General features: G+C 26.9%; 4 protein-coding genes across 4 annotated transcripts; 1 reads left to right on the top strand and 3 right to left on the bottom strand.

Annotated features, from left to right (window-relative positions):
- Positions 1-444: 444 nt before the first annotated feature.
- LOC122632810 (pH-sensitive chloride channel 2) lies at positions 445-5,355 on the bottom strand. Its single transcript, XM_043820019.1, has 9 exons — positions 4,761-5,355; positions 2,618-2,807; positions 2,280-2,509; positions 2,085-2,167; positions 1,842-1,997; positions 1,519-1,674; positions 1,280-1,445; positions 985-1,171; positions 445-860 (listed from the first exon to the last, which is right to left on the bottom strand). The coding sequence occupies exons 1-9, from the start codon at positions 4,841-4,843 to the stop codon at positions 597-599; spliced, it is 1,515 nt and encodes a 504-aa protein (XP_043675954.1). The 5' UTR covers positions 4,844-5,355; the 3' UTR covers positions 445-596.
- Positions 5,356-5,427: 72 nt separating this feature from the next.
- Positions 5,428-9,224, bottom strand: LOC122632802 (transducin beta-like protein 3). Its single transcript, XM_043819999.1, has 15 exons — positions 9,066-9,224; positions 8,943-8,994; positions 8,653-8,860; positions 8,382-8,556; positions 8,130-8,300; positions 7,884-8,062; positions 7,605-7,804; positions 7,320-7,523; positions 7,011-7,200; positions 6,798-6,919; positions 6,580-6,738; positions 6,342-6,507; positions 6,028-6,252; positions 5,766-5,893; positions 5,428-5,681 (listed from the first exon to the last, which is right to left on the bottom strand). The coding sequence occupies exons 1-15, from the start codon at positions 9,089-9,091 to the stop codon at positions 5,466-5,468; spliced, it is 2,421 nt and encodes an 806-aa protein (XP_043675934.1). The 5' UTR covers positions 9,092-9,224; the 3' UTR covers positions 5,428-5,465.
- Positions 9,225-9,263: 39 nt separating this feature from the next.
- On the top strand, positions 9,264-10,202 carry LOC122632832 (transmembrane protein 186). Its single transcript, XM_043820066.1, has 2 exons — positions 9,264-9,739; positions 9,822-10,202. The coding sequence occupies exons 1-2, from the start codon at positions 9,406-9,408 to the stop codon at positions 10,124-10,126; spliced, it is 639 nt and encodes a 212-aa protein (XP_043676001.1). The 5' UTR covers positions 9,264-9,405; the 3' UTR covers positions 10,127-10,202.
- Positions 10,112-11,812, bottom strand: LOC122632821 (28S ribosomal protein S7, mitochondrial). The gene is made up of 5 exons (XM_043820044.1): positions 11,343-11,812; positions 11,013-11,174; positions 10,708-10,939; positions 10,483-10,620; positions 10,112-10,302 (listed from the first exon to the last, which is right to left on the bottom strand). The coding sequence occupies exons 1-5, from the start codon at positions 11,405-11,407 to the stop codon at positions 10,216-10,218; spliced, it is 684 nt and encodes a 227-aa protein (XP_043675979.1). The 5' UTR covers positions 11,408-11,812; the 3' UTR covers positions 10,112-10,215.
- Positions 11,813-11,924: the final 112 nt, after the last annotated feature.

Genomic DNA, 11,924 nt, shown 5'->3' with positions numbered 1-11,924 from the left:
GTAATTGCTTGCGCCCTGAGAAAAAGAGTGATTTTCACTTATAAAAAGATGTTGCGTGAGACACGCACGTTCCCTCACTTAAAATTCTTGAGAAATAAAAAGTGTCGACCTTCAACATTTTCTTTTTACTTTTTTGAATATTTATGGAATAAACTCGTGCAACTTATCGTTTTGTTATAAAAAGAATTCGTAAATGCGAGAGTAAAATTCATTCAAAATCGCATTAAAGTTCTTTCTTCCTTTTAGTTATCGAAAATTAACATTTTAAACTATCGCTATTATACAAAATACTTCGATGTTAATACGTCCGAATAAACAAGATGTTGTTATGCAAGCTTAATAAGATCTGTTATATAGTAAATTAAACAATATACGGATTGGTAAGATCTAATAACTTAAATTCTACCGGACAGCCTAGATTTAACAACGAAAAATGTACGTAAATTATTTTTGTAATGCAAATTATACTTCATATTTTAATCCCTTTTATCGGCGACTCATCATTTTTATAAGTCGAGACAACTTTGGAAGAACAATTTTTCGCGTTTCTTTGTATTTCTAAAAACAATTACAGGAAATGAAAGAATATTAGATATTTAAATCCAAATAAAAGACCAATATAGAATATTAAATATGATGAACGCCACAGGAAAGACTATTCTACTTCGTCGGTCGATCCATTGAGCTATTTCTTGGGGCGTCATAGTTGTGAAATTGTGTAATTGTGCTAGGGTCGGCCTTCTTGTAAAAGGTTTCGGTGGTGGAGTACTGTCAATCGTCATGATGCTCCCCACGGAACATTCTTGATCCTTATCTTCCTCGATCTTTACCGAAGGTATATTGATTGTACTCGGGAAGCTCTACACAGTACGTTAATGGTCGAAGTTTGATTACATTTTTGTTTATTATTACTTTAAATAGAAACTAATTTTAATTGCTTTTCATATACGATATAACGTAAATTTTACAAGTACGTAGACTTACGTGTACAGTGAGGTAATTTTGGCTTGAATAATCCTGTTCGCTGACAGTACCATTGTCGAGCGAAGACCAAGAACGCGATCGTTCTAAACCTACTGTATTCTTTTGAAATTGTTTCCTTGCTAATTTTGGAGTTAAAGTGGACTTAAGTATATACTTGCTGTTCACCTTTTTTAATGGCACATTTTTTCTGTTTGAAAATATTTATCAATTTTACCTTTATTTACATCTTTTTATTTTTTATTCCAACTGATAAAAAAGTCTTATTAATGCAGAATAAAAATATTATAATACATACTTTCTTCTATAAATCGTATTTACGAATGCAAATTCAACCATAGCTGAGAATAAGAATATCGTACAACCAAGAAACCAAATCTCACTGGCTTTTATATAAGATACCTTTGGTAAAGAATTTTCTACTTTAGATGCAAGAGTCATAAATGTCAATATCGTATTTGTTCCTATAGATGAAAATTATATTAATTTTCCATTTTAAATCATACGAGAAGCCAGTATTATCGCTTTATAAAGTACCTAAAACAATTCGAGGAGGACCTGCATCCATGTGTAACCAAAAGGATACCCAAGATATAACAACGATTAATATGGACGGTATATAATAATCCATCATAAAGAATCCCATTTCACGAGCTAACTTAAATGTTATGGTAATTGAGCTGAAATTACCAGCTAAAATGATGAAAATGATAATATATCATATCAAATTAAAATTATTTTTTATACAGACTGCAAAGTAATGATACCATTTCTTTTTGTTTTTATCGTCTATTATCTATATCTGTTATTTGTAAATACCTGATACCTGATTTGTTTTTTCTCCTTAACTAAATACTTACCAAAATGACCATAATGCTGTTGTGCAGTGGTATATGAGACTTGAGACTGGTTTACCCATTTTTCTACGAGTTTATACTCGGTTAAATGTAACTCATCAGCAAGCACAATTGGATCTTCATCCCAAACCAGTTCCATATCTTGTACATTGTATGTCCCTGTAGGTAAAAATACCATTCATTCCAAGCAGCAGACTGGAACAATATAGTTCATGTGGCATTAAAACAACAAAAATAACATCCTACAGCTTTCGAAAGCTAGTGGGCACTCCTGTACATCAAATGGGAATTTTTCTAAACGAAGTCCACAATTAAGAATTGCCTCCATTCTGAAGAAAAAGAAAAAAGAAGAAAAAAAAAAAAGGAAAAAGAGGAAATATTAATAAATTATTACAATTATTAAATTTACAACATGCATGGAATTTAAAAATATTCACATACCTGGTATTCAAAACAACCATCCCGGATGGATTAATGGAGATCAGCAAATCTTTAACACTATTTCCCACAACAGCAGAACTTCGTTCGTTAGCTACATACACGGAAGGTGTCCAAATTAGATCATGTGCCACTTTTCCGCCATATATTTGAGTTAAATTTGGTGCAATATCTGAGAATTCCAATCGTCTATCCACGTACCGAAATTGTAACATCATATTTACACCAAATTGCTATAATATAATATAATCATTTTAGAGAGTTCTATTTACTTCCTGATAAATATGATACTCCTAGAAAATGGTCGATGAACAAAATAAAATGTATAATATCTACATTACCAGAGTTTTAGCCATATTTGATCTAAGTATATATATGTATACTCTTGTATAAACTTTTATAGGATCAGAAGAATTAATTTGACCCGGTGGTCTAGCCATTTTGTCGTAACGACAATCATGGGTTAATTCTTGTAAAAGTTCAGTTTGTGTAACACTGCCAGCAATTTTCATAGTTGGGCAAATTCCTGCTCTATAAGAAAAAAAAAAAAAAAAAAAAAAAATAAATAAATAAATAAAGATATTAAGATAAAATAATATCGGAAAAAAGAAATGATATTGGGCTTAAAAATATTACGATTTTTTTATAAAGTTCATATTTTAACAAGAACATGCTCTAAACAATAGAAAATAATAATTGGTACATATATATATATATATATATATATATATATATATTATATATATTTTGTATATATATAAAATTGAATTATGGGTACAGATATAATAATACTTGTATTGGTTCTGAAAGAATTAACATAACGCGAATAATGCATAGAAAAGGTCTTCAAATTAATATTCTAGACCTTATCTGTTAGAAAGAATGGTTCATTGCTGCTTTGTACCAATGCAGATGACATAAGCATGGTGCATGTGACTCTCTTACAATATACAAAGAATTTCCGTACTATTGAATCTACGCGGAGAATTAAACGGAGAAAATAAATGTTAGATCTAGACTTTTCTAAGAGTAAAACTTAAATAACAAATAAATAATAATTTTTTTTATTTCTTAAAGTATGATATAATTTTAAACAACAAAAAAATGTAGATTATAAATTTAATGCCAAGCAAATATGTAGAGGATAATTTGTTCATTATAAAACGTTATCATCTTTGCATATAGACCCACAAGTATGTCATCGCGTGTTCGCGAGAAAAACAAAGATCGTTAAATAATGACGTAGTTTATTCTTAAATCTTTAACAGGAAGACAATAGAGAGTTGGTTCTTATCTAATGTAATATCAAGAGTTTACAGTATCACATTTTATGCTGTTTGAACAAGTTATCAATATTTAGGTATCTTTGTTCTTAAAATGATAAAGATTAAAAGGGAAATATTGTTAATATATTTTTAATATTATATAATCTTCTTTACATTCATCGTTTTGTGAAATTTTAAAAAACATAGTTGAATTACAAATGTTATAAAAAATATATTATTTGAAAAGTAATGCATATTTTATTAATATATTTTTCATTTAGTATATTCAATGAAAATGATATAAAAAATTTAGCTGATGTTACTTGATTGAAAGAAGATAAAATAAATATTAAATTTAAATCCCTCTGTTTAAACAAGTGGTTTCAAGTCAATTCTTATTTTCTATTGAAATGCCAGACTCCAAGTGAGAATAAATCAACAATATCTTGTTTTCATACAGACTACAATATGTTCTTTTATCATAAAATGATATATATTACTAATTAAATATATACTAATAATAAGTGTTTGTTATAATCAATTACCTTTTAAACAGTAATAATTCAAATAATAGATTTGAGAAATGAAAAATATACTTCAAAGTAATTACAACTTAATTGAAATATTTTCAAATTCATCAAGTAGCATTATACTTTAACAACGATTTATTAAAATTTGATGGTAACAATAATTATTGTTGAATAATAAATTAACATAAATTATTCGATAAAATATTTAGAAGATATATTATACATATATGATAATATGAAATTTATGCAGTATTAATTGTCGTAAGAAACTTAAATAAATATAATGCCTAAAAACAATAGAATATTTTATTAGCTACAACGTAAAATTATTACGATGTTACTTGTAAAATTCAACTAAAATATTCGTAATTCAAAGACTTATTAACTCTCATTCTCGGATCATTTTATACGCGCAACAATACGCGAGTAAGCCCACAAACTCCACTAAAGTATAATTTTTTAAACCATATATTAATAAATGTTCATATTGTAATGAATTTTATATGAAATTTTTTAAAACATTTATAATTCACCATTACACTATAAAAATATTATATAATATTAAAAATATATTTAATAAGTTTTACACATACCAAAAATAAAGCAATTAAGGGAAGTATGAAATTATGATTAGTACAATTAATTTATTAAAAAAGATATAGTAAGTTTATAATTACAAATCTACTTACATATCAGCTACATTTGCAAATAATACTTTTGGTAGGGAATACAAAAGAAACACAAATAAAAAAACTCTTCCTCCAAGAGTCATTTTCAACTTCTTTACAACTTAACTGTACTACCGGTAGTCACCAACTGATCTTTCCTTGAAACCAAATGTAAGTACTTGGGTGAGCAAATTTACTGGAAAACAGACACCAACCAAACATTGGCTCCCACTTACATGCTCTCCTGCTTGGAGAATACACATGCATTGACACATACAAGCAGATGAAATTAGTCTACATACACATTCTTGTGTCGTGTGTTTAAAGATTAACATTGTAAATTCTTATGATACACGATTCTTTTAGGTATTAGTAAATCTTCAAAATATTGAGTAAGAAAATATAATCCGCTTAAACAAAGTATAATTATTTCATATTATCAAATTATATTACATCACCACTTGGTCCTTAGCATGTATGTTACATTTACATACTCTCACTAATCTTTCTTTTAAGTATGTATATTTTACTATTTATATCAGAATTATTTATTGAAAATGTAATATTCACGACAGATAGAAATCAATAAATTTCTATTGTGATCATTTTTTTATCTGCTTTGCTTTACTACATATTTATAATATTTATATTTATGATATTTAAATTAATATAAAATTCAATAAATATGTACATCGAATCCAAATACTATGTTTATTTTGAATTTATTTAAGTAACATTTCTTATATTATCTGTACCATTTAGTGTAATATGTGGTTTCATCCTATTAACAGTATAAGTTAATAGATGTAGATCTTGCATAAGACGAGTCAATCTTTTAAAATGACGTTCTGTATAAGGTATCATGCCTTCAAGAGAAGACAATAGACCCGTGGTTTGAAGATCTTCTATTTCCATTTCACTTGTTAATTCATGTATAACTGTCTGTAAATTACATAATTATAAAATTTAAAGTTTCAGACAAATAAGACAATTTTCTTGTATTTTAATTATTGTTTCTTGATATACCTGAGCAGCTTCTGCATTTTTACTGTTAGTATTCCATGTAACTGCACAACGCAATAGAGCTTCCTTACAAGAAGGTGTCATTTCATGAATTGTTTTTTTTAATTCATTACTTTCTCCTTTTAAAATGCCTATATAGTTGTAAAGTTAGATTATAATTCATATAAACTTTTTTATAATTTAATTATAGTAACTTATCCTTATTTTTAATTTTTTTTTTCTCTTTTTTATTACAATATATTTTTAATTACATATTTTTTTATACCTTCTACAATCCTTAAAACTTGTAATGGACGCTCCAATTCCAAAGCTATTTGTAATGCAGTAGATAATTCATTTGCTTGAAGTAAATTTGCTAATTTTTGTTCTTCTAATATAATTCGTTCTTTTTCTGCAGCCATTTGATTCTTTTTCTCTTCAGTTACGTCTCTCCAAATTACCAATAAAGAATCACTTCCACCGCTGATAACATGTTTTTCGTCTTTACTAACTAGATAACAAATAAATAAATGGATATAATCACAGAATGCTTGTACACATATATATTTAGCAAATATCAAATATGTAAAATAATCTAACCACCAAGTGCCCATACGCGATTCTCATGCTTATCCAAGGTGCAAATACATTCGGATGTTTTAATACACCAAAGTTTTAAAAGACCATCTGCACCTGCGGTAATCAATTGCATACCACGGGACATAAATTCAGCTCTTAAAACAGAAGATTCATGTCCCTGCAAAGTCTAGATAATACGAAAAAATTGTATAAACAAGAAATGTTACATAAACGTAGATAATATAATGTCTTTAAGTACCTTCAAACAAGAAAGATCAGACAATGACCATATCTTAATTGTACAATCTGCGGATGTTGTCAACAATACTTGATCGATTGGCGAAAATCGTACACACCATACACCTCTGCGATGACCGTTAAATACACCAAGTAATTGAAGATCATCAGCAGACCATAACTAAAATATATTCAAAATAGTTAATTATATAGAAGTTATGCTATATTTTAATATATTACCTTGGCAGCTTTGTCTTGAGATCCAGTTGCAATAAACTTATCATTTGGTGAAATTGTTACACTATTAATATCTTTCTGATGTGCTAACACTGTATGAGTTGCATTCACGACAATTTGTTCAGCTATAAATATCAACCTTTGAATAATTTGTATGTGCGTAATAATATTTTTATTGAGTAGTGTCATATTAAAATTTTAAATGGATCGACTTACATGCTGCTGCCACATTTTCAGGTAAAGACCAAAGTTTAAGACATGAATCCTGACTGACTGATGCGAAGAACTTTGCTGATAATTGTGAAATAATAACAGAGCCAACTGAAGCTGTATGTCTAACGGCAGATGCAATGCACGTCATTTTAGTTGTTTCCTTATCCATAAACCATATTCGAATACTATTATCCTAACGATAATAATATAAATATAACATATTAACAATATATTCATTTGCATATTAGTAGATTTAATAAATATAGAAAAATGATTACCAATATATGAAAAAAAGAATTAAATTTCTATTACCTTAGCTGAAGATATAAGTAATTGTCTATTGGCAGGAGTTGTAGCAAGAGATAAAACGATGTCAGTATGACCAGAAAGTAATTGACAATTCATGGAATTGAGTTCGTATAATTTTATATCCGAACTATTACTTGCGAGTGCAATGTGCGAGTCTTCATTTCCAACATAAGCAATATCTAATATTTCATCTGTATATCCTACTATCTATAATAAATTAAATTTTGTTTATATTAACGATACATGATAAACGATATAAAGATATTTTGTAAATATATAAAAACATACTTGTTTTGTACATTCAAATGTATTCATAGAATGTATAATTATATTATGATCTACAGAAACTACAGCAAAGCTATTAATAACTTGATTATAAAGTAAATGCATAATGGAAAGGCCCCCTTCCTCTTTGGCTGCAGATACCAAGGAATTCTGTTGTGCATAACATTTTCTACCACTATTCATTTCCCAAATATTTACAACACCTAAACAATTACAAATGGAAATGTTATTCATTTATTAAATAATGTATAGAAAAAAATATTTTAATGAAAAATATCAAACCTTTCTCTCCACCACTAGCTATATAAATAGAATCTGTTTTAGTTCCATGTGGACAATTTGGAAAAGAAATATTATTTGGTACGATAAAAGCCCCTTCTATTCCTTCATATACAGGTAGAACACGGACTGTAGTTGCAGAAGAAATATCCCACAAAATTAATACCCTGTCTCTTCCAGAACTATACATTTTGCAAAGTATACAATTTTAATTTTATAAAAATATGAAAATATATTGTTATATATTACCTAATTAAGTTGATGCCATTATGATGAAAACACAGTGATGTTACTTTACTAAAATGTCCAGAAAGGAGAATTTTTTCTTGGCCAGTATTAATATCCCAACCGTGTATCTTGGTATCATCGCCTGCTCCAAATAATAATTCTTTTTTAGTATCAGGATGAAATGCTAACACGCTGAAATCATGATATTCGAAAAATAAGTATATTTAATTAAATAAAATAATGGAAAATAATAGAAATATATTAATTATATACCTAATAACACCTTGTATTCCTTTGATATTGCACATGCAAGTATGATGTTGTAAATTCCATAACCTAATACTACCATCGCTTCCCCCAGAAGCCATCAAATTTTTACTATTTAAAAAAGAGATCTTTACAACTGGTCCTTTATGAATAGATTTCCATATCTTTATTAATTTATTTTCTAAAAGAATATAAGATTTATAAAAGGATAAAATCAAGATAAATTTATCTACAAAAGTATACAAATAAAATAATAAAAATATTATTTTTAAAATACCTTTCCAATTCCATAACTTAAACAGACTACTTTTACAGTGAGCTAATATATGCAAATTGTCCTCGCTGACAGCAAAACAATGGATTGTATCCTCGTCTTGTTCTTCCTCTGTTTCTCCTAAAGATTGAATCACAGTACCTGTGTCTACTGATAACACAGATATAACTCCGCATTTTTGACAAAATATGTATTTTCCGTCGATAGTCCACTATAAACACAATAACGATATATACTTTTTGTAATTTTTACAATTATTGAGACTGATTACAACGTAAGTTTTTACAACATACATGAATATCACCTCCTGTGTAAAAAGCACCATACATAGATTCTACTTCAAAACTAGAAATAAACAATATCTTTTAGGTTATGAAAAAGGAAGAATTATAATAATCATAAATATCGTAACTTACGCTTCCTTTAAGATACTTTTGCTCATTGTTATATTAAAAAAAAAAGAACGAATAATATAAAATCTTAAAAAATTATATTTTTTATTGATTTATTTTAATATTTTAATTTAAATGTGACGGCGTCGATTGTATACTTCAGTTAACCACATGTATGTATCGAGGTAAACTCATCTAGTAAGATTTTTATTATAGAATATCATCGGTAGAGAGCGCATTGATAACTACAGTGAGTTATATATATATAATTTTGGTTAAGTTTACAATTTTATCTAACGTGATTGTTTTAATTAAGCAAAATAAATTGTCGACCATAATTTATGAATAAGTAGAATTATGCAAAATGTTTTATCACATAATTAATAAATGCATGCTGAGATCGTCTTATAGAATAAATCATTTTAAGATTCATATAAAATTCTTATGTCAAATTCCAATAAAAGAAAAACAAACTCTACAACAGAAAAGTCCTACAATCAAAAATAAAAACGTAACAGAATCGAAGTATCCTGAATATGAAATAATCTATAGATTTCCTTATATAAAATATATATGTCTTTTTCATAAATCTAAGCGAAATATGTTAATAACCAGTGGTCTAATGATACCACTAATGTTTTTTTTATCTCAAGAAAATATAATATCCGAGATACCTGCCACCTTTACATCAATTATTGGTAAGCCTTACTAAAATAAAAAATAATTTCAACATTTGCATGTTTATTTCAACTAAAAAAAAAATGATCTTTTCTTATATAGTAAGTGGATTCGCATTGTCACTGTACTTGACTGGAAAACTTTTTTCCAATCAAATTGGTATTATATATTTCAAGGATAACGAATCTATAAGAATTGCATATGTGAATGAATGGGGCAAAAGGATAGACATTGATACTTCGATTAATGATATTAAGCCACTTGAAAGCCTTTCTTCTTCAATAGCAAATAAACATTTTAAAAATATATATATTGGATCACTTAAACATCCACTCAAGCTATACGTAAATTACGGTATAATCAGTAATAAAGAAAAACTTGTAAGTGTATTTGGTGATTATGAATAATATCTATATATTTAAATCTTAAATTTAATGATTGATGTACATATTAAGATATCTAAATATATCTGGTTAAACAAAATATTTTATTTTTCTTATCCTTTTAACCATCTAAAATGAGCGTAAGCACGATTCGCATCACATTCCTTATGTAAATCATGCTTTTTCATAATAACACGACCCTGTAATAAAAAAATAGAAATAAAAAAAAGATAATAAATTGTAAAGATTACTCCATATTATTAGAATTAAGTTATACTTTAGATAAAAATATTATATTCTTGTAAGAATTATTTATAATATATAACTATAAAAGAAGTACACATAATACAAAAAATACACTAAAGAAAACTGGCACTAACCCGTTTGTAAAAAGCATCTATAAGCTCTTTTGCTAATTGTTGAGGAAAATGTTTAGATCTTTCTTTATTTTTTGCTGCTTGTATTAACCAGTTCATTGCTACAAATTTAGCTCTATTTTCAGTTATTGCTACAGGAATCTAAAATATAATTAATTATTATTATTGCCCCATAGTTTCTCACAATAATATATAAAAATAAAAGAATAACAAATTTATATAAATTACCTTATAATTTATACCACCTTTTTTATGATTCTTTAATTCTAAAATTGGTGTAACATTCTGAATAGCCTTAATGAAAATTACTTTTGGATCTAATTCAATATTACTTTTTTGACTAGGATCAGCCTGATGATAATGCTTTAGTTGTGTTATTTTAATAGTTTCAAAAGTTTCTTGCAGTAATGATCTAGCTAATTGTTTATTTCCTTTTCTCATAATATAATTTGTAAATCGACTATGATAGGAGATTAAAAAATTATATAAAATTATAAACATAAAAAAAGCTCTTATTAAACTAAAATACTTACTTTATAATATCATTATAAAATACTGAACATGTATCAGTAGTTATTGCTGGTTTAATAGATTTATGAACAATTTCTTTTATTTCATTTGATATACGTAAATTTTGTTGTTCTTCCTTATTATATATTGGTTTAATATAATGAAGTGGAAATACACTGTAATGTCTAATATATAAAATTTTAAGCTATTATGTAAAAGAAAAATAGATAAAGTATACGTTTTCTTTAAATACATTTACATATATCCTATATAATCTTAACTATAGCATATATACTTGGATAATTCATACAAACAAAATATAAATAATATTAAAAGAATGTCATATATAATACCTTTGATTGTTGCGTAAATTTAATAAATTAATTGTTTTTGTAACAAATACACGTAAATTTGACATAATTATATATATATATATATATTGGCTTCAAACAACTTTATTAAACATATATTTTACAGTACGATATTATTCGGTATTATTTATAGATGAACACCGAATATTAAGAACTTCTGTTTACAAAATAATTATAAATATTGTTCGATACTACACATCCTTTTAATTTTACATAGTAAGGAAAGTGTGGAATAAAATTCTTCACTCATAGAGGTCGCAACAAATCTATCGATTGTGAAGAATAAATCTCGATTAGAATTTTCATTTGCGAGATCGAGATAAAAAGAAGTACAATGTATATGTTTTTGTTTACAACGAACATTACATTTTGTTATTGTTACGTCTCACGTAATACTTTTGAGAAATTCCTACGACGTGAGATTACATGCCTTTTGATCTTTACCTGCTGTGTGCAGTTCTATGGCACGACACTTAATAGTATGTCAAACGAAATACGCGAATAAGATAGCACCTACCTTACGGTTTGACGAATAAGAACGCTGCAATTTACCTTAAAACGAGA

This window comes from Vespula pensylvanica, chromosome 11, assembly GCF_014466175.1.
Source record: "Vespula pensylvanica isolate Volc-1 chromosome 11, ASM1446617v1, whole genome shotgun sequence".
NCBI classification, from domain to species: Eukaryota; Metazoa; Arthropoda; class Insecta; order Hymenoptera; family Vespidae; genus Vespula; species Vespula pensylvanica.
Note: the sequence above shows the minus strand (reverse complement) of the source record. Positions and strands in the feature narration are given on the sequence as shown.

What these genes read in the sequence shown, in the direction of transcription:
- LOC122632821 (XM_043820044.1), bottom strand. Translation starts at nt 11,407, where the DNA reads ATGTCAAATTTACGTGTATTTGTTACAAAAACAATTAATTTATTAAAT. An exon ending in AATTTACGCAACAATCAAAG is followed by an intron (nt 11,175 to 11,342) that starts GTATTATATATG and finishes TTTATATATTAG; the next exon opens with ACATTACAGTGTATTTCCAC. An exon ending in TAGATGCTTTTTACAAACGG is followed by an intron (nt 10,303 to 10,482) that starts GTTAGTGCCAGT and finishes TTTTTATTACAG; the next exon opens with GGTCGTGTTATTATGAAAAA.
- LOC122632802 (XM_043819999.1), bottom strand. Translation starts at nt 9,091, where the DNA reads ATGAGCAAAAGTATCTTAAAGGAAGC. An exon ending in AGCTAGTGGTGGAGAGAAAG is followed by an intron (nt 7,805 to 7,883) that starts GTTTGATATTTT and finishes GTAATTGTTTAG; the next exon opens with GTGTTGTAAATATTTGGGAA. An exon ending in TCGCGTATGGGCACTTGGTG is followed by an intron (nt 6,253 to 6,341) that starts GTTAGATTATTT and finishes TTTGTTATCTAG; the next exon opens with TTAGTAAAGACGAAAAACAT.
- LOC122632832 (XM_043820066.1), top strand. Translation starts at nt 9,406, where the DNA reads ATGTTTTATCACATAATTAATAAATGCATGCTGAGATCGTCTTATAGA. An exon ending in CACCTTTACATCAATTATTG is followed by an intron (nt 9,740 to 9,821) that starts GTAAGCCTTACT and finishes TTTCTTATATAG; the next exon opens with TAAGTGGATTCGCATTGTCA.
- LOC122632810 (XM_043820019.1), bottom strand. Translation starts at nt 4,843, where the DNA reads ATGACTCTTGGAGGAAGAGTTTTTTTATTTGTGTTTCTTTTGTATTCC. An exon ending in CCCACTAGCTTTCGAAAGCT is followed by an intron (nt 1,998 to 2,084) that starts GTAGGATGTTAT and finishes TTTTACCTACAG; the next exon opens with GGACATACAATGTACAAGAT. An exon ending in AAAATTACCTCACTGTACAC is followed by an intron (nt 861 to 984) that starts GTAAGTCTACGT and finishes CGTACTGTGTAG; the next exon opens with AGCTTCCCGAGTACAATCAA.